General features: G+C 41.2%; 2 protein-coding genes across 4 annotated transcripts in view; one reads left to right on the plus strand and one right to left on the minus strand.

The window, feature by feature from the left end:
* Nucleotides 1-10,340, plus strand: part of MEIOB (meiosis specific with OB-fold) — a 29,891-nt gene extending 19,551 nt beyond the window's left edge. The window contains exons 10-14 of one of the 3 annotated variants that reach the window (XM_027117843.1): nt 1,894-1,995; nt 3,454-3,607; nt 5,580-5,763; nt 6,476-6,562; nt 9,351-10,340. In XM_027117843.1, coding sequence (XP_026973644.1) covers nt 1,894-1,995; nt 3,454-3,607; nt 5,580-5,763; nt 6,476-6,562; nt 9,351-9,461 — 638 coding nt within the window. In that variant the 3' untranslated portion in view covers nt 9,462-10,340. Of the gene's footprint in view, nt 1-1,893; nt 1,996-3,453; nt 3,608-5,579; nt 5,764-6,475; nt 6,568-9,350 lie in introns of those variants that run through there. The other 2 variants (XM_027117844.1, XM_027117845.1) reach the window with 2 other exon arrangements.
* A 6,981-nt stretch (nt 10,341-17,321) lies between these two features.
* FAHD1 (FAH domain containing oxaloacetate decarboxylase 1) lies at nt 17,322-18,953 on the minus strand. The gene has a single exon (XM_027117848.1). The coding sequence runs from the start codon at nt 18,660-18,662 to the stop codon at nt 17,997-17,999; it is 666 nt and encodes a 221-aa protein (XP_026973649.1). The 5' UTR covers nt 18,663-18,953; the 3' UTR covers nt 17,322-17,996.
* Between the last annotated feature and the right edge of the window lie 19 nt (nt 18,954-18,972).

Raw genomic sequence — 18,972 nt, forward strand, 5'->3', positions numbered from 1 at the left:
AATATGTATAACGGTGTGTGAATTTCAATATGCTTATTTAAATCAGTCTTATTTCTAATTTCCTGGGCTACACATGCCACGTAGAAGTTAAGAACCTCTAAATGGTTTGAGCTTTCATCCTAGCCAGCATGTCCAGGCTTCCTGCCCCGAGAGAGTTCATCAGATGGGGAAGGAAGAATTTGTCCCCCCACAGACAGTCTGGGATGACCCTGTTGTCCTTAGAGCTCTTGACAGCAGTGCCTACACCCCACCCTTCCTACCAACTTCTGTCCCAGGATGCTCATTAATTTACAAATATTTAGTGAATGCCTTTTATTTGACAACTACTGAGGTAACTTTAACACTTTCTGGAACAAGGAAGTACATGAGTGGATGGATGCTCAGATGGATGGAAGGATAGTCACTATAACTGAAGCACAGAAATGAAAACCCCTGTCTGGGATTCCAGTCTAGTTCTGAGAAAGAACCAACAGTGATAAGACTTGTGGTACAACAGGACGAGGAGGAAGAAACCCTGACTCTGTCCAGGGGAGTCAGGGGGTCCAAGCATTGGCAGGACGGTTTGCAGAATGTTGGAGATGGTGAGGGAGGGCTGAAGACAAGCAGGTGTTAGAGGTTGGGGCTTGGAGTTGAAGGGTGTCAGAGTTAGAGAGCCCCTCTTCAAAATCAGATTCGTGCCTTCTGGCACATTATCTCACTATTCCTGAGGATACTCATGTCCCAACTTGAGGAGCAAGTTTTTTTTTTTTTTTTTAAGTATTTAATTTATTTATTTGGCTGCTTCGGGTCTTCGTTGTGGCATGTGGGGTTTTTAGTTGCAGCATGCAGGCTTCTTTCTAGTTGTGGCACATAGCTCCAGAGCACACAAGCTCTCTAGTTGTGGCACACAGACTCTCTAATTGTGGTGCGCGGTCTCCAGAGCACACAGGCAGGCTTCTCTCCAGTTGTGTCGCGTGGGCTCTAGAGCACTCGGGCTCAGTAGTTGTGGTGCGCGGGCTTAGTTGCCCCATGGCATGTGGGATCTTAGTTCCCTGACCAGGGATCAAACCCACATCCCCTGCATTGGAAGGCAGATTCTTAACCACTGGACCACCAGGGAAGTCCCGAGGAGCAAGGTCTTTTTTTTTTTTAATTATAAGAACCTTTTTAAAAATCTTTTTATTTATTTATTTATTTTTGGCTGCATTGGGCTTTCTGTAGTTGTGGCTAGCGGGGGGCTACTCTTCGTTGCGGTGCACAGGCTTCTCATTGTGGTGGCTTCTCTTCTTGTGGAGCATGGGCTCTAGCCACATGGGCTTTAGTAGCTGTGGCACGTGGGCTCAGTAGTTGTGGCTCACAGACTCCAGAGAGCAGGCTCAGTAGTTGTAGCACACGGTTTTAGTTGCTCCGCGGCATGTGGGATCTTCCCGGACCAGGGATCAAACCTGTGTCCCCTGCACTGGCAGGCAGATTCCTAACCACTGCGCCACCAGGCAAGTCTGGAGCAAGCTTTTTAAACAACCTTAAAAAATTTTTTTTCTGACTAGAAAATAAATACATATAAAATTCAAAAAATACATAAAAAGGAAGATCAGCTATAAATTCACCATCTCATAAGAGATAATCATTTCTTTGATACATATTCTTCCAGATAATTTTGCTTATGTATCTTTTTTAAAATGAAAGGGAATTGTATGACAATGTTTTGTAAGCTGCTCTTTAAACTCATGATATCTGGTGTACATCTCTGTGTTAATGGAGCACCCCATCACATTGTCAGTGGCTTTGTAATATTGTGTTTGATTGTATTCTTATACGTCTTCACTTTTTACTGGTAAAAATAATTTTGGATCATTTACAGTGATTTAAAAAATAATCAGTTTGCTGTTTACTTATTATGCATTTTCAATTAAGATACACCAGAAGCTAACATCCTATTGAATTTTATAAGAGAAAATAAAGAAACGAATCTTCTGGATGATGAAATTGACAGTTATTTGAAAGAATCCACAAATTGTAAGTGACCTTTAAATATTATTTGAATTTTTAAAAGGCCAGAATTTGGGCCTGTAAAGTTACTTAGTAAAAGATATTGTATTCTTATTATGTAACTGCTACACTTCCACTTTTTATTTATTTATTTTTGGCTGTGTTGGGTCTTTGTTTCTGTGCGAGGCCTTTCTCCAGTTGCGGAGAGCGGGGGCCACTCTTCATCGCAGTGCGCGGGCCTCTTACTGTCGAGGCCTCTCCCGTTCCGGAGCACAGGCTCCAGACGCGCAGGCTCAGTAGTTGTGGCTCACGGGCTTAGTTGCTCCGCAGCATGTGGGATCTTCCCAGACCAGGGCTCAAACCCGTGTTCCCTGCATTGGCAGGCAGATTCTTAACCACTGTGCCACCCAGGGAAGCCCTATACTTCCACTTTTTAAAAGGTAGTTTAAAACTTTTGGAGGCCTATATAACCTTTTGCGAATCTGATGAGAGCTATGACCCTTTCCCCAGAAAAGTAGCTGTACCCACACATAGAATTTTGCATAAAATGTCATGTGTTCACAGACCCCAGACTGAAGCTTGACTTTAAAAGGGATGCTGGGACTTCCCTGGCAGGCCAGTGGTTAAGACTCCATGCTTCCAAAGCAGGGGACGTGAGTTCTATCTCTGGTTGGGGAGCTAAGATCCCACATGCCTCGTGGTGTGGCCAAAAAAAAAAAAGGGATGTGGTTTGTTGCCGTCTGTGGCTTATGCTTAGACACTCAGGAGAATGGCGGAAAGCAGAGGGAAAACTTCAATCATTCCCTGAAGGCCCGTTCTTGTAACTTCATCCTAGGAGGTGAAATACTTCCTAATAATTCCTCTCGAGAGAGTAACAATTGAATTAAGCATGAAATAAGTTATGCTGCAAGTCACATTAACTTGTAAAAGAAGAACTTTGTTATGCTTTCCTGGGGGATATTTAACATGTTTCCTTTCTTTCTTTTTGTTTTTTTTGTTTTGTTTTGTTCTGTTTTGTTTTTCGGCTGCACGGCTTGGCTTTTGGGGAACTAAGCCACGTGGTGCAGCCAAAAATAAATAAATAAATAAATATAGTCTCTTCACCATTTAAAAAATTGAGTTGACTTGTCTTTTTCTTATTTATTTTTAAGAATCCTTTAGATATTCTGGATATGAACCCTTTATCTCCTTATAGATTGCTAGCATCTCCCACTCTATGGCTTGCCTTTTCATTCTTTTAATGGAATCTTCTGATGATCAGAAATTATTCATTTTAATAAAGACTAATTTCTTATTCTTTTCCTTTTTTGCTTTTATGTCCTTCTATATAATCAGTTTTAATATATCATATATAATAATTTTTCTATTACATAACTTAAGCTACTACGTATTCTCATTTGAGCTTTGTAGCTTTTCTATTTGGATATAATCCTTTGGAGTTCTTAGAATATATTTAGAACTTCCATGACTTTTCTTTTTTTTTAGTAAATACAATAGTTGATGTCTATACAGTTGAACAATTAAAGGTAAAAGCTTTGAAGAATGAAGGAAAAGCTGATCCTATCTATGGAATTCTTTATGCTTACATTTCTACACTGAACATTGATGATGAAACTACAAAAGTAGTTCGAAATAGATGGTAAGCAACCAAATTACTTTTAGAAAGTTCATTCTTGTAAGAAATAAAAACAGTTATTGTTAATAAATTTTTTTTTTTTTTTTTTGGTACATGGGCCTCTCACTGTTGTGGCCTCTCCAGTTGCGGAGCACAAGCTCCAGACGCGCAGGCTCAGCGGCCATGGCTCACGGGTCCAGCCGCTCCGCGGCATATGGGATCGTCCCAGACCAGGGCACGAACCCGTGTCCCCTGCATCGGCAGGTGGACTCTCAACCACTGTGCCACCAGGGAAGCCCCCCTTGTTAATAAATTTTAAACTCTATAAAAGTTAAGCTATTCTTTGACATAATAGTGGTTATGCATTTGAATAGTGGTTATGCATTATGCATAAGTGGTTATGCATTTGACAAACTATTTAGATTCAAAATTATAATTGCCTTTTAAAGCAAAATTTAATTTACTGTGTTTCAGCAACCCTAAAATAGAAAGATATAATAATGTCGAAACTTTTAGCTGGGATGAGAAACTATTGTTTTATGACAATTTGCAAATTATTTTGGTGACCACATCCTATAGCAATACAAGTAATAGCATTTTAATAAATTATTTCAACTGTATGAAGAATATGATTTCCAACCTCTCCTAGATCAAAGTTAGTATCTACTTGCATAGAAAAGTAAACCCAAGTAGATTTAATAATCTTAGCCAAAAAATGCTTGGCAAGAAAATTCTAAAATGTTATTGTGAAAGCCTCCCTATGGATTTATAATTGACATTTTTATTGACATAGTTCTAGATTCACATGGCACTGTAAGAAATAATATATAAACTGTACACTTTGTGCAGTTTCCCCCAATGGTAACATTTTGCAAAACTATAGTATCACATCATAGATAGTAATGACATTAATTAAATCCACTGATCTTATTCAGATTTCCCCAGATTAATATGCATCGTGTGTATGTGAAATTTCATATAGTTTTATCATGTATGAAATGATAAACCACCATAATCAAGAAATTGACCTATGGATTTTTAAAACATTGTATGATTTGGTGTTAAAGTTGAAAAAAACTAATGTAGAGGCTGTTGTGTAAGGCAGGTGTTTATTTTTTGAAAAATATTTTTCAAAAATTAAAAAAAATGTTATTGTCTCCCTTATTTTTCCTACATCTTTAATATTGATATCTGAGGAAAAGTATCTAAAACTTAATTCAAAAGTTGATCTGTGGCTTACAAGAAACCAGTATCTTCAGATCATTCCCTCTGCTTGAGAAATTTGAATTAGTCTCTGCCTATTCAAATTGGCAAAGTAATGACTGCTTCAAAAATATAGAAGAGCATGGAATTACCCCTTAAAGAGAGGAGAATGTGTCACTAGCAGTGCTAGCAGCATTTAGAGTGTGAACCTCCCCAACCCTCAGGTTATTCTGTGGATGTACAGAGGACTTAGTACAGGACCAAATGAGCATTCATGGAACTCAGGCTTTCTAGGCACAAGACGGGATTCCTGCCCTCAAACTCTGAGCCAGGAGATAAACAAACATACCTGCAATAACATGGAATAGGATGTGATAGGGTGTAAGTTCGTGCTGAAGTGTAAGTTGTGCAGCTGTTCAGAGAAGGGAGGGTGTGGGGCTGGGGTGCAAGTGAGGAAGGCCCCAGTGGGGGAGTGATCCTGGGCAAGAACCCCAGCATGGGGGAAAGTAGGAGGCAGAACTGTGAGAAGACTGGATTGTCCCAGTTTCCGAAGCAGGAATACTGAAAATGAGGTTGACTGCATAGAAAGCATGTTGTATTGCTGTGCATTTTTCCTTGTTATTTTGTAGGTCTGTTTTGTACCCTGCTCAGCACTGAGCACTCTGTAATTACTTGCTCTGTAAATATTCCAGGTGCTGACTTAGGCTAAAAGTCTAAGTGATAATTCTTCTGCTAGAGATCAGATTTGTCACTTAGGGCCTTCACATTCTATCTTGTCTTTGTTTCTTTTCAGTTCAGGCTGTGGTTACATTGTAAATGAAGCATCCAGCACTTGTACAACTTGCAACAAAGATTCTTCAGAATTTAAATCAGTTTTTCGCAGCTTCCATATGCTAATTGATCTTACTGATCACACAGGTACCCTCCACTCCTGTAGTCTCACAGGAAGTGTTGCTGAGGAGACTTTGGGCTTCACGGTAAATAATAAAAAGGAAAATATGTTTAGAAATACTTCCAAATTGAATTCGCTTCCCCAAACATAGGTTATTTTGGTGAACATTTGATAGAAATTAATTCATTAATAAAGAGGTCTGGGAAAAATCAATCTTGACTTAAACACACATTGTTTTAATGAACAAATAATTACATATTGCATATTAAAATTCTAGCTAACATTAACTGTTAGGAATAACAAGAGACATCCTTGGTGACAGTGGAGAATAAACATGACATTTTATATAGTCAAATAACAATGGGCAAAACAACACCTTGGAGACACTGAGCAGGGTCCTCTGTGAGGAGGGTTTGGCAGTATTTCACCTACCCAGGTGTATAAGGTCAGCCATGAGCTCTTCCTCAGTCTGCCCCATAGCATAGCAGCAGAGATTAGCTTGTGTGCTTGATGTTAGGTTTGATGTTTTTTATTGTTAGAACCCGCTCATGAAGTTTACCATTAAGCCTCAGTGGTTTCCACTTTGTTAAGGGGGGCTTTCTGTGCCGAGCCACCTGGCTGGCTTCAGACATTCAGTTTAGAGCCTTTCTATCTAGCCTTATCTCCTCCGTCAAGAGAATTGACCTGTAATTACTGTGGATAAATTCCATTTCCAGTGAGCAAATTTGTTTTACATTATTGTCAAGATGAGTTATCTATATATTCTTTGGAAATATTTGTTTAATTTTTTTATCCAGGTAAATGAGTTTCTTGCAATGACGGATGAACAGAAAACAGCATTAAAGTGGCAGTTTCTTTTGGAAAGAAGCAAAATCTATGTAAAGGTTAGTGCATTTTATAGTACTATATTATTCTTTTTTAAAACATATTTATTTATTTGGTTGCGCCAGGTTTTAGTTGTGGCAGGCAGGCTCCTTAGTTGTGGCCTGTGAACTCTTAGTTGTGGCATGCATGTGAGATCTAGTTCCCTGACCAGGGATTGAACCCGGGCCCCCTGCACTGGGAGTGCGGGCTCTTAACAACTGTGCCACCAGGGAAGTCCCAGTACTATGTTATTCTATATGTTCAAGCAATAAGAAGATCCTGGAGTATGATGTAATAAATTAGGGAATTTGTTATATTTTTAATAAACTTTTTTATTTTTATTTATTTTTGGCTGCATTGGGTCTTCGTTGCTGCGTGCAGGCTTTCTCTAGTTGCAGCGAGCGGGGGCTACTCTTTGTTGCGGTACACGGGCTTCTCATTGCAGTGGCTTCTGTTGTTGTAGAGCACGGGCTCTAGGTGCGCAGGCTTCAGTAGTTGTGGCGCATGGGCTTAGTTGCTCCGTGGCATGTGGGATCCTCCCAGACCAGGGCTCGAACCCGTGTCCCCTGCACTGGCAGGCAGATTCTTAACTACTGTGCCACCAGGGAAACCCAGGAATTTGTTATTTTTAATAATGCCCAGTTCCCAGATGTGCAGAAGGATTTGGCTACCATAGAAACAGTGGAAGTAATCAGCTTTTTTCATATAGTATAAAGAAGTTATAAATGATACAAAATAAAAAGACCAACAAAGAAAATATTAACTGCGTTAATGTTAACTCCAAGGCTAGGAACTGGGCTTTAGAGTCAAAGCTGGGTCCCCCCTGCCCCCATGTGCGATGCTCCTCACTTCAGTGAGCAGTATTCAATAGCAAGTTAAATGCTGCGGTGAGACGGACTTGGGTTTGACTCCCAGTCCCACCATTCCTCAGCCTATGTGACCCTGGGGAAGTTAATTAACTTCTCTAAGCCTCTAAAATTCTGTGCTCCTACAACTCTGATCAGAGCAGACTCCCGCAGCAATAGCAACACTTCAGTGTTGGAAGGCCATAGAACCTTAGTGTTAAAAGTGTAAAATGGGCAGTGGGACAAACTCCCCTTGTTTTGCAAATGAGGAAAATAGGACCAAGAAATGTTGCTTCTTGCCCCAGGTCACAGGTGAGATAGGGCTACACAGTCTACATTATTTCAGATATTTCCTCTTTTACACTCTTAAAAATTTTTGAGCTCTTAAGTGAGTTATATCTGTCAACATTGTACTAGAACTTAACATTGAGAAAAATTTTAAATGTATTCATGAGCACACATTCTTTTAGCAGTTAGAACAATGATATCTCATGTCATGTAGTCTCGAAAACTACAGTGCACTCTGGTGAAAGAACGAGAGTGAGAAAGGCAAAGAGCATTTTCATATTATTATGAAGATAGCTTTGATCTCATGGATACCCTGAAAGAGTCTTTGAGAACACTGGGTCTGCTCCATCTCAGCCTCGTAAGCAGGTTTTCCTGTTTTCCTGTGGCTTCCTTTCCTTGCAGCCTCAAGCATATCTGAATAGATTACAGACATGGAGTCACCAATGGCCTCAACAATATTTCTAGGACCTCAGTTTGAGGCCTCTTCATTACTAGGCCAAAGGGGGAAAATTACAGTAATATACTGCATCTCTTCCACCATTTGCATGAATCCACCTAAATACTGTATACTGTCTATACCCAAATCAACATATACTCAGATCCTTGTCCAACTTTGTGGTTTCCCTCCAAACAGGAGGTACCAGTTGCTCTGAGTTTGGTCAATTTAAATTCATGGTAACTTACTTATAGTTTCCCAAACTTGATTCAAATATAGCAACAAATTGCTCTCAAGTAAATGGATATTGTACCTTTCCAAAGAATATGTTAAAAAGATATTTGTCAGATTTAACAAAGATTTCAAGCAGGTAGTGGTTATATCACAAAATGTAATAAAGATTGTGAGCCTCAAATACAATTTCAATTGTTATAAATCAGTTAAAACAGAACATGTAATTTAAAAAATAAGAACTTACATTGCTCTGCTAATAAGATAAAAACAAAGGATTTCCATATAGGACATTTTGTATATTTATCATATTTCAATTAAAAATAATGGCTACTTAAAGTGGTTCATTTGGAGGGATTTCAAAGTGAGTTATTCATTTCAATGTTTTAAAACACATAGTGATATTAGTATCACAGATCCTTGTAAGATCTGATATTAATGTTAAAGAATAATTTTCAAAAAGGTTAAATTGACTCATACAAAATAAAATACATGTCAAAGATTTAATTCAATTCATTAATTAATGAAGGAAATTAAAGTGCCTAGCTGATGTGTCCTTCCACTCTATACTAAATAAAATGTTGGTGAGAGTGCTTTGTAAATTGTAAAAAGTGAGACATCATTATTAATCAACTGCATCATGATATTGTTGTGCTCTAACAGGTCACGTTACTGCTGCGGGTACACGTCTGTCACAATTGGTTGTTTGAACACACTTTAAGCCCATTTTTCTATATGTTGGATTTGAAATGCCAACTTTCCTACCTGAGAAAAAGGTCATGAAAAATTGATGTGGATTTTTACAAAATTACTGTCAGAAGCCAGATCTATAATTTTTCTCCCAACTCTGCCTGAGACTGGAACTCTTTCCATTGTCTTACAGCTTTAACTGAAGTATTTGTTCATATCTGTAAAGAAAACTCATTGCTGTTCTCTATTTGTGGTCATTGGTTTTCAGCGTTGTATACCAGGTGATTTTAGAAACTAACTCTCTTTTTCTCCCTGCAGTTTTTTTTATCTCATAGAGCAAGGGGTGGACTGAGAGCGAGTGTGCTCTCCTGTAAGCTCGCAGATCCTATCGAGGCAAGTAGGAACTTGTCTGGACAAGGAAATATTTAAAAACCAGACGTCATTTTAAACTCTGGAAAAGAATACAAGTTTTAACCACCTTTAAAGTGGAAAATGAGTTTGAAAATTACAGATAAAATTGTATTTTGTTCAAATGTGGTGAGAATGTTTCTGTAAATTGTTATTCTGTTTCCCCCTGGAGTCAGTTAAGAGTAAATCCTAAAATCCCCCTCTTATTCATTTCTTAGAAGGCCTTTTCTACTGGCTTTACCCTCTCTCTCTTCCCAAGTTGGAAAATGTTTGCATGAATTAATAAACAAGTTTAATCTTTCCCACAGATATGAATGATTTTTCTTAAGCCCCTTTCCTCTTCGTCTTGTTTGCCTGGAGAAAGATCAGAACCTATAAAAACAACGTGGCCATGGCTCAGACTACTTTGCTGGAGCTGATGGGCGCGGACGACCGGTTCTCCCAGTGCCGGGTGGGGACGGCAGAAGTCCATGGGTGATGCTGTACAACTGTTTTGATCACTGTAGAGCTTTTCTAGTCGGTTGCTTTCTCTGATGACACATCAGAGCTACCCAATGCTTGTGAAGGCTTGCTGACTCAGGCTTGACATTTGGAGTCTGAATCAACTCGGGGAAGACCAGCTTCAGAAGTTTCACAAGCGGTGACGAGTCTTAGGAACTTGGAAGGGTGGGTGACCTGCTCTGCTTTGACAGGGCGACGGCCCCTCCACTTCAGCTGCCTTTGCAGCAGCCCCAGAGTGCTCTGCTCAGCTCCACACCATCTCCGGTCACTGGTCACTTGCTTCAGGGCAAAGACCCACCACTGCGGTCAGTGTTGATCCACAGTGTGGGAGGTTTGTCCAGCGTAATTTGGGTCTGGCACTTCAAAGGCTACACTTCACCTACCACAGGAGTGAAAAAAGAAAAAGTAAGTGAACGAAATTCTTTTATAAAGCTGGTGTTGGGAGATAAACTTATCTTGTCAGTAATGTTTTCTCTGGCTTTAACCATATGCAGCCATGGGGGAGGGATATGAGTTGACACTTAGTGTGTCTAAATTGTGGTAATAAATGAAGTAATGAAGATCTTGATCATAGTTGTGCAAATATCAAGTGTACCTGATGAAGGGCTTCCTTCCTTTCTCCCTCGGGGAGGGGATAGGTGTGTTAATCAGGGTGAATTGTGAAGGTGGACAGGGAAGGAAGGAAGGAAGGAAGGAGAGTGGTGCAGGGACAAGGATGCCTGGCCCAGATAGTGTGTCCGGCGCTGCTGTGCCAGGCCTCCTGGGGCTCTGACCTCCAGCAGCAGGTCTCAAAGTGCCAACACCTGGCACTTTGGGTGCCAGAACCAGCTGTCTGGGCTCCTATAGTCCATGGCCCTCAGCTGCTCTGGATGTTTCACCACTAGCCTCAACTGCATAATACAGGTACAAAATACCAGCATTCTCAAAGTAGGTGCATATGCAGTACTTAGTGTTGCCTAACCAAGGCCTGTGAAGGCCTAGTGGGCAGCAGAGGGCTCTGCATGACTTCCTCACTGCTACCATGGTGACCTCTCAGTCCGCTGGCATTTAACTAAGGAGACCCCATGCCTGTCACTAGAGGGACATCACAGTTGCTTATTTCATCTGATGAAATTGGAATCTACAGGGCTAGCTGTCATGCCACACTGAATCAGAGGTGCTTCACAGAGCTTACTTAACTTACACATTCACAGAATGAAGATTACAAACGGGTCAGTATCTAAAATTTGGCTGTAGATTAGCCAGAATGCAGGTACTTGAAGTATCAATGAAAGAAAGAAGCATTCTGCCCCATCAACACAAAATCTACAACTCCCTGTCCAGGATCTCTATTTCTCTGCTGCTCTCCAGAAGCTGCTTTTCCTGGTCCTAGTGACTTCTGATCTACATGTTTTATATTGCTTTATATAAATAGTTTGGTGACTATATAATTTTTCCTAATCTTCTATTAGTGGTTCATTTAAATACAGTTTTCCTTTCCTAATTCTGCTTTGGTGAGGGTTTTTGTTGTTGTGGTTCAATACTCTGTACGTGGCAGAAACACAATATATATTTATCCACCTATTACTCATCTTGAGGAACCCTGGAGTTGTTTTTGCTTTTTAAATATTTTTTATCATAAAGTTTTATGTGTTTGTTGTAGAAAAATTAGAGAAAATGATAAAAAAAAAAGGAAAAGGAAAGAAAAGAAAACCCATAATCTCCCATCCCAATTTTTTTTTTCCAATTTTTTTAAACTGGTAGGAAATATATTCTTTTCTTATAAATGTGTTTTTGTTTTGTTTTTTTATTGTGGTAAAATATACATCACATAAAATTTACCATTTTGACCATTTTTAAGTGTACAATTGAGTGGCATTAAGTACATTCACAATTTTTGTAAACATCACCACTATCCATTTCCAGAAATTTTTAATCATCACAAATTGAAATTCTGTACTCATTAAGACAATAACTCCCCATTTCCCCCTCCCCCAGTTTCTGATAACCTCTAATCTACTTGGTCTCTATGAGTTTGCCTATTCTTGGTACCTGATATACATGGAATCATACAATATTTGTCCTTTTGTGTCTAGCTTATTTTTCTGAGCATAATGTTTTCAAGGTTCATCCATGTTATAACGTGTCAGAATTTCATTCCTTTTTATGGCTGAGTAGTATGTATGAATTGGATAAATGTACCACCTTTTGTTTATCTATTAATATCTTGGTGGACAATTGGGCTGTTCCACCTTTTGGCTATTGTGATTAACCAATCATAGCTACTTGAACATCTGTGTACAAGCATCCACATTTTTGTAAATGTCTTTCCTGAGTTTTTATCATCTCTCCATCTATGTTAGAGCATATAATTTATAAAATAAAACCAAAAAATTAAAAACATATGATTTACAAATACAGGTTATACTATAACCTGCTTTTATACTTAATAATTTATAATAAACTTTTCATGCCATTAAATATTCTACATAATTTCAATAGCTACATATTTTATTATATGAGTATATGATAGTGAATGTAACCAATCTAATAACATTTGACATTTAAAATGTTTCACATTTTTTGCTATTACAAATGATGGCTATAGCTAAATCTTTGGCCACATTTTTTTTTTTTTTTTTTTCCGGTACGCGGGCCTCTCACTGTTGTGGCCTCTCCCGTTGCAGAGCACAGCCTCCGGACGCACAGGCTCAGCGGCCATGGCTCATGGGCCCAGCCGCTCTGCGGCAAGTGGGATCTTCCCGGACCAGGGCACAAACCCGTGTCCCCTGCATTGGCAGGCGGACTCTCAACCACTGTGCCACCAGGAAAGCCCCACATTCTTATTTCTTTGGGATAAGTTTCTAGATATTAAATTGCTGCAACAATGTTACATTATTGAATACTTTTTAATGTGATGGATTTTGTAATAAGCACTTTATTTATATTATCTGATTTATGCAATTACTGTTATTTTGCCTACTTTACAAATGGGACATGAAGGCCAAGTTAGAGGAGGTAGATGTGGAGGTGGCTGAGTGGGCAGGCTCTGTGGCTGCAGGCTCAACCCCGTCTGCTACTCCCAGGATGGACTCCAGCTCTAAGCTTCTCCACATTTGTGGTTTCCCCTTTGGTAAATGGGGATAATAATATACCAACTCCTGTGGGCAACTGTTAAGACTAAATAAGTTAGTATATGTAAAGTGCTTAGACTCATGCACTTAGTATATGATCAATAAGTACCAGTTATTGTAAATGTCGAGGTATAGCAATATCATTGGTACTCATATTTGACAATATATTTGTTGTATTATGTCTATTCTGCTTTTATAATTTGAATTTTTTTCTAGTATCTTATTAGATTTACAATTACTTTACTCTTTCCCTTTAGAATATATGAAGGTTTTAACATATGAATTGTATTGAAAGGAAATATAAAACTTCCTTGAAATCAGATCCTACACCAACATTTACACCAAAGATGTGCCCAATAGTCTTGTTAAAAAGATAACTGTGGGGACTTCCCTGGTGGTGCAGTAGTTAAGAATCCACCTGCCAATACAGGGGACACGGGTTCGATCCCTGATCTGGGAAGATCCCACATGCCGCGGAGCAACTAAACCCATGCACCATAACTACTGAGCCTGAGCTCTAGAGCCCTAGAGCCACAACTACTGAAGCCCGCGTGCCTAGAGCCTGTACTCTGCAACAAGAGAAGCCACCGCAATGAGAAGCCTGTACACCTCAAGAAAGAGTAGTCCCCGCTCATCGCAACTAGAGAAAGCCCATGCGCTGCAACGAAGACCCAACACAACCAAAAATAAATAAAATAAACTTATTAAAAAAAAGATAACTGGGCTTCCCTGGTGGCGCAGTGGTTGAGAGTCCGCCTGCCAATGCAGGGGACACGGGTTCGTGTCCCAGTCCGGGAAGATCCCACATGCCGCGTAGCGGCTGGGCCCGTGAGCCATGGCCGCTGAGCCTGCGCGTCCGGAGCCTGTGCTCCGCAACGGGAGAGGCCACAACAGTGAGAGGCCCGCATACTGCAAAAAAAAAAAAAAAAAAAAGATAACTGTATAAACACATGAAAAGATATCAGCTTCACTATTAATCAGAGAAACGCAAATTAAAAAGACCATAGCCACAATACCCAGTGTTGGCTAAGGTGTGAGCAAAAAGGTATTCTTTAACACTCTTGTCAAGTACAAATTAGTATATCCTTTCCCCTGGGCAATTTGGCTAAAAGTATCAAAATGTAACTGGCAAACTATTTAATAAATTTCACCTCTAAGACTTTCCCTAAGGAAAAAAACAAGTGCCAAATAATGTGTATGGAGGATGTTCCTTGCATCATTGTTTCTAGTAGCAAAGCATTTGAAACCTATGCAACCTCTAGGGCAGGGGTTCCCAACCCCTGGTCCGGGCCACACAGCAGGAGGTGAGTGGCCTGCTAGGGAGCGAAGCTTCATCTGTATTTACAGCTGCTTCCCATGGCTTGCATTACCACCTGAGCTCCACCTCCTGTCAGCAATATGGTGAGTTGTATAATTATTTCATTATATATTACAATGTAATAGTAATAAAGTGTACAATAAATGTAATGCATTTGAATCATCTGGAAACCGTTCTTCCCCTTCCCCCCCATCTGTGGAAAACTTGTCTTCCATGAAACCGGTCCCTGGTGCTAGAAACGTTGGGCACTGCTGTTCTAGGGGAGTGTTGGGCTCCACCCAGATCTCTGGTAGGCACCTAGCCCTCAGCTTCTATAAAGGTTGGAGAATTACCTGGGGAAGTTACAGTAGAGGTGGGGGAGCAGATTCTGGCAATGACATCCTCTTGGGATGGTCAGTGGACTGAAACTCATCTCCAGTTCTGAGACCCTGTTCTTTCTTAGTTTGTTCCCTGCCCTTTCTACTTCCTCTTCACTTCATTTTCCTGAGAGCACTCCTAAAAATCACCTTAACAAATATCCCCACTTAAGGCTCTGCTTCTGGGGTACATGATCTAAGACACAGTCATTAAAAGTGGTTATGAAAATATGCACCGACCTGGAAAGATATTCACAGTATATGCCTAACGAACAATTAAAAAAAAAAAGTCCAGAAGAACAGATGTCAAGCCATATACTCTATATGAACTAATAATATCATGGATTTTTAAAAAGTTGTGATAAGGGTATTGTGACTATATAGGAGAATGTCCTTATTTTTAGGAGATGCATGCTGAAAGGGTAGAGTGTTTCTGCAACTCACTTCCAGTTTTCAGTTTTCCAAAACGTGTTTGTTTGTGTGTGTGTGTACACACAGGGTGTGGGGTGGGAAGAGAGAGAATGAACATAGCAAATGTCAACAATTGTTGAATTTAGTGCAGGGTATATGGAGTTTGTTGCATTAGTCTTTCAATTTTATAGTAGGTTTAAATTTATTCAAAAATAAAAGTTGGTGAAAATGTACTTTCTGGGTATTAGGATTATTGCGATTTTAGCAACATCAGGAATTATGAGAATTGGTATCTCTCTTTTTGATTCCTGCAGTCAAGGAGTTTGTGTGCTATACCTGCAATGCTGATAGCAGCTGTCTGTGACAAAGCTTGTGCCACCACTGGGTGAACATTGACCTCAGGGGCACCGTACATTATCTGGATGCTGGCTTGTCCACCCAAGGGGGCCATATGTGAACACTGCTCCTGCTGTGTACCTTTAGGTTGCTTTCACATCTGTCAGCTTGGTAGACTTGGTTCAGCTGGACCTCATATCTGATAGTTTTACTAATAAACTCTCAATATAAGCATACCCTTGATTCAGCTCCTCCACTATGGGAACCTAGCCAAAGGAAATAACTACTAGCAAATAATTAGAAAATATTTCAATGACCAAAAATGGAGGACTGACTTCATCATATGCAATCACTGAAATGTGCTGACATGAAAAGATACTCACGATATATAGTGAAAAAAGGTTAGAAAAGTGTATGATATGAACAAATTCTATTTAAAAGATCACAATTACATCTGCAGATTTGGAAGAATGTACACCAAATGCTTAATTTGGACTGTCTCTGTGCATATGAAATTTGGGGTGTTTTGGTTTTTAGCTTATACATATTTTCTGAGTCTTCTATAATAAACATCTATTGCTTAAGCATTTGAAAAAAGAAGTGTTATTAAAAGATAAAAGAAGGGAGTTCCTGGGGCTTCCCTGGTGGTGCAGTGGTTGAGAGTCCGCCTGCCGATGCAGGGGACAAGGGTGCGTGGCCCAGTCCGGGAAGATCCAACATGCCGTGGAGCTGCTGGGCCCGTAAGCCATGGCCGCTGAGCCTGTGCGTCTGGAGCCTGTGCTCCGCAGCGGGAGAGGCCACAACAGTGAGAGGCCCGCGTACCGCAAAAAAAAAGAAAAAAAAAAAAGGGAGTTCCCCAGTGGCCTAGTGGTTAGGATTCTGGGCTTTCACTGCTGTGGCCCGGATGTGGCCAAAAAAACAAAACAAAACAAAAAAGATAAAAGATAGTATGACATTTTATAAACAAATCCAACTATGACACTTCCTCATAATAAATTATAAATTGCATAAAGTTTAGGTTGCATAAGACCTAAATATTTGAACTTTCTAATATATCTACTTAAAAGACGCAGCCTGCGTTGTGGTCAAGACTTCAGGTTTTGTACATTTAGAATGGATAAACAAGGTCCTACTGTATAGCACAGGGAGCTATATCCAATCTCCTGGGATAAACCATAGTGGAAAAGAATATTTAAAAAAAATTTTCTATATGTGTAAAACTGAGTCACTTTGCTGTGCAGCAGAGATTGGCACAACATTGTAAATCAACTATACTTCAATAAAAAAAAATACGGAAAAAAAAGACTTCAGGATTTGGTCTTGGGATGGCTGGGTTACATCTTGGCTCTGCCACTTAGCTGAGTGACCATACAGCCAGGCTGGCTAGCTTCTAAATCTGTCTCCGTCTGTGTAACAGGGATGGTAGTAATAATACCACCCTCCAGCTTTGTTGAGGATTAAATAATACGCAGAAAACTCTTGGCACAGTGCCTAGTAGTACTAAGTGCTCAATAAATGTTAGGAGCCAGCAGGTGCCTTCTGTTTAGGCTAACAGCAGGAGCTCCTGCCTGCCTAAGCCTAAAGGACTCCGCCAGGCACTCTGATAGCTGTGTTGTGCATCTCACTTAGCTTTTTGTCAGAGAAGGGAGCAGGTGAGAGCAAAAGCAGCACTCCCAGGCAGTTTGACTTCCCTGAAGCTTCCTTATCGCTGGGTGCGAGGTACAGGTGCTGATTAACTCTGTTAATAAAGCACAGTATTCTGGAGGCCAAAGACCAAGGTCTGAAGCCCCTTAATGAGATGTGTCCCTCCTAACCACTACTGGGGGGAAAAATGTACACTTTTAGGTCACACAAAAGACAGCATATTTATTTGGGAAACAATAGTTTCAAAATTATCTCCCGAACTCAGAATCTATGGGCCAGAATACACACCCTAAGTAAACAAGTGAGGTTTTCATTAATTGCTCACTTATTAAATAAAACTTTTAATTAACTATGTGGAGTAGTGTTTTTCCACATTTGCATGATAAGAATCACTTGGAGTGCCAGAGATTGATTCCATTAATTAATATATTAGGCCTGGGATGGCCCAGCAATTTGGAAATTTTTACTTTTACAAATACCTCCAGATGATTTTCATCATCAAGGAACTTTGGGAAACACTGATGAAACGTGCTTTTCCATTTCCTTTGCAGATTTTAAGTCTTGAACACGTGGTCGCAGAATGACCCACTTAAGTCTTATCCGGTCCAGTTTTAGGAAAGGAAAGTAAGTTTTCTGAACATTTGGCTTGTTGTTTCCTAGGAGGCACTGCTTCTCATTTCCATTTCTGGCCCAGCTCTTCTAGATCAGGTTTTTCTCCGACGGTCCATCTTCCTTGAGTTGAGGCATAGCAATCCAATCATTTTTAAAAAATTGGTTTCTCATTAAAGGATTATCACATTAAATAACCTTTTCTTGCTTTTATCTTGTTCCCCTTCCCCCTGAAACGTGTTAAGAAGTTAGGGTGCTTTGGATACACTCAATATTCCGGCTTTTCCACCTTAAATCTCATACTGACGACCCCGTGTATGCCAGCCTGGATCTCATCGTTTTCTTTAACGGGACCCACTCCCTTTGGCGTCCCGGTCAAGATAACATCTCCTTCTTCCAAGGTCATGATCTTTGAAACGTAGCTGATGATGTAGGGGATGGAAAAAATCATGGAGGATGTCTCACCCTCCTGCCTGAGTTCGCCGTTGACCTTGAGCCAGAGCTTCAGGTTGTGAGGGTCAGGGATCTTCTCTTTGGGCACGAACGCGCTGACCGGGCAGGAGGCCGTGAAGCTCTTGGCCAGAGTCCAGGGCAGCCCCTTTTTCTTGCACTCGTCCTGCACGTCCCTGGCGGTCATGTCCAGGCACAGGGCATAGCCGGCCACGTAGCCCATGGCTGCGGCCTCTGGGACGGCGCAGCAGCGCTTGCCCATCACCACGGCCAGCTCGAGCTCGTGGTGCAGGTTGCGGGTGTAGGCGGGCACGAGGACCGGCGAGCCCTCGGGGGCGTAGGCGGTGGACGGCTTCAGGAAGAGCACCGGCTCGCTCAGTGCGGCGCTCTGCATCTCCCTGACGTGGTCTGCGTAGTTCCTGCCCACGCACACGATGTTCTTCCCCCACTCCCAGAAGCGGGACAGCGGTCTGGTGGCAGCCATGCTCCTGCCTGTTGCCCCGAGTCACGTGGACTCTGCCCGGCAGGCCACCGGACGCCGAAGGCTACCCGGAGAGGACCAACTACCTCGGAACGCCGTCCCGCGGACTCCGCCGGGTGCCCAGGAGTCGCGGCGCTCGTCCTCTTGGGAGCGGCTGTCCAGTGGCTGCCTCGGGGCTGACCCGGCCTCGGGACGCGGCCCGCTCCCCGGAGAGAGGCTGAAGTTCTTGCGCAGGTGCCTCTCAGGGGGCCCTCAGATCCGCGGCAGCGGGACGCTAAGGAGGCACCGGTGTGGCCGCGAGCGCTGATTGGCC

This window comes from Aethalodelphis obliquidens, unplaced genomic scaffold (assembly GCF_003676395.1).
Source record: "Aethalodelphis obliquidens isolate GAN/ISIS:26980383/991018 unplaced genomic scaffold, ASM367639v1 scaffold18, whole genome shotgun sequence".
Lineage (NCBI taxonomy): Eukaryota > Metazoa > Chordata > Mammalia > Artiodactyla > Delphinidae > Aethalodelphis > Aethalodelphis obliquidens.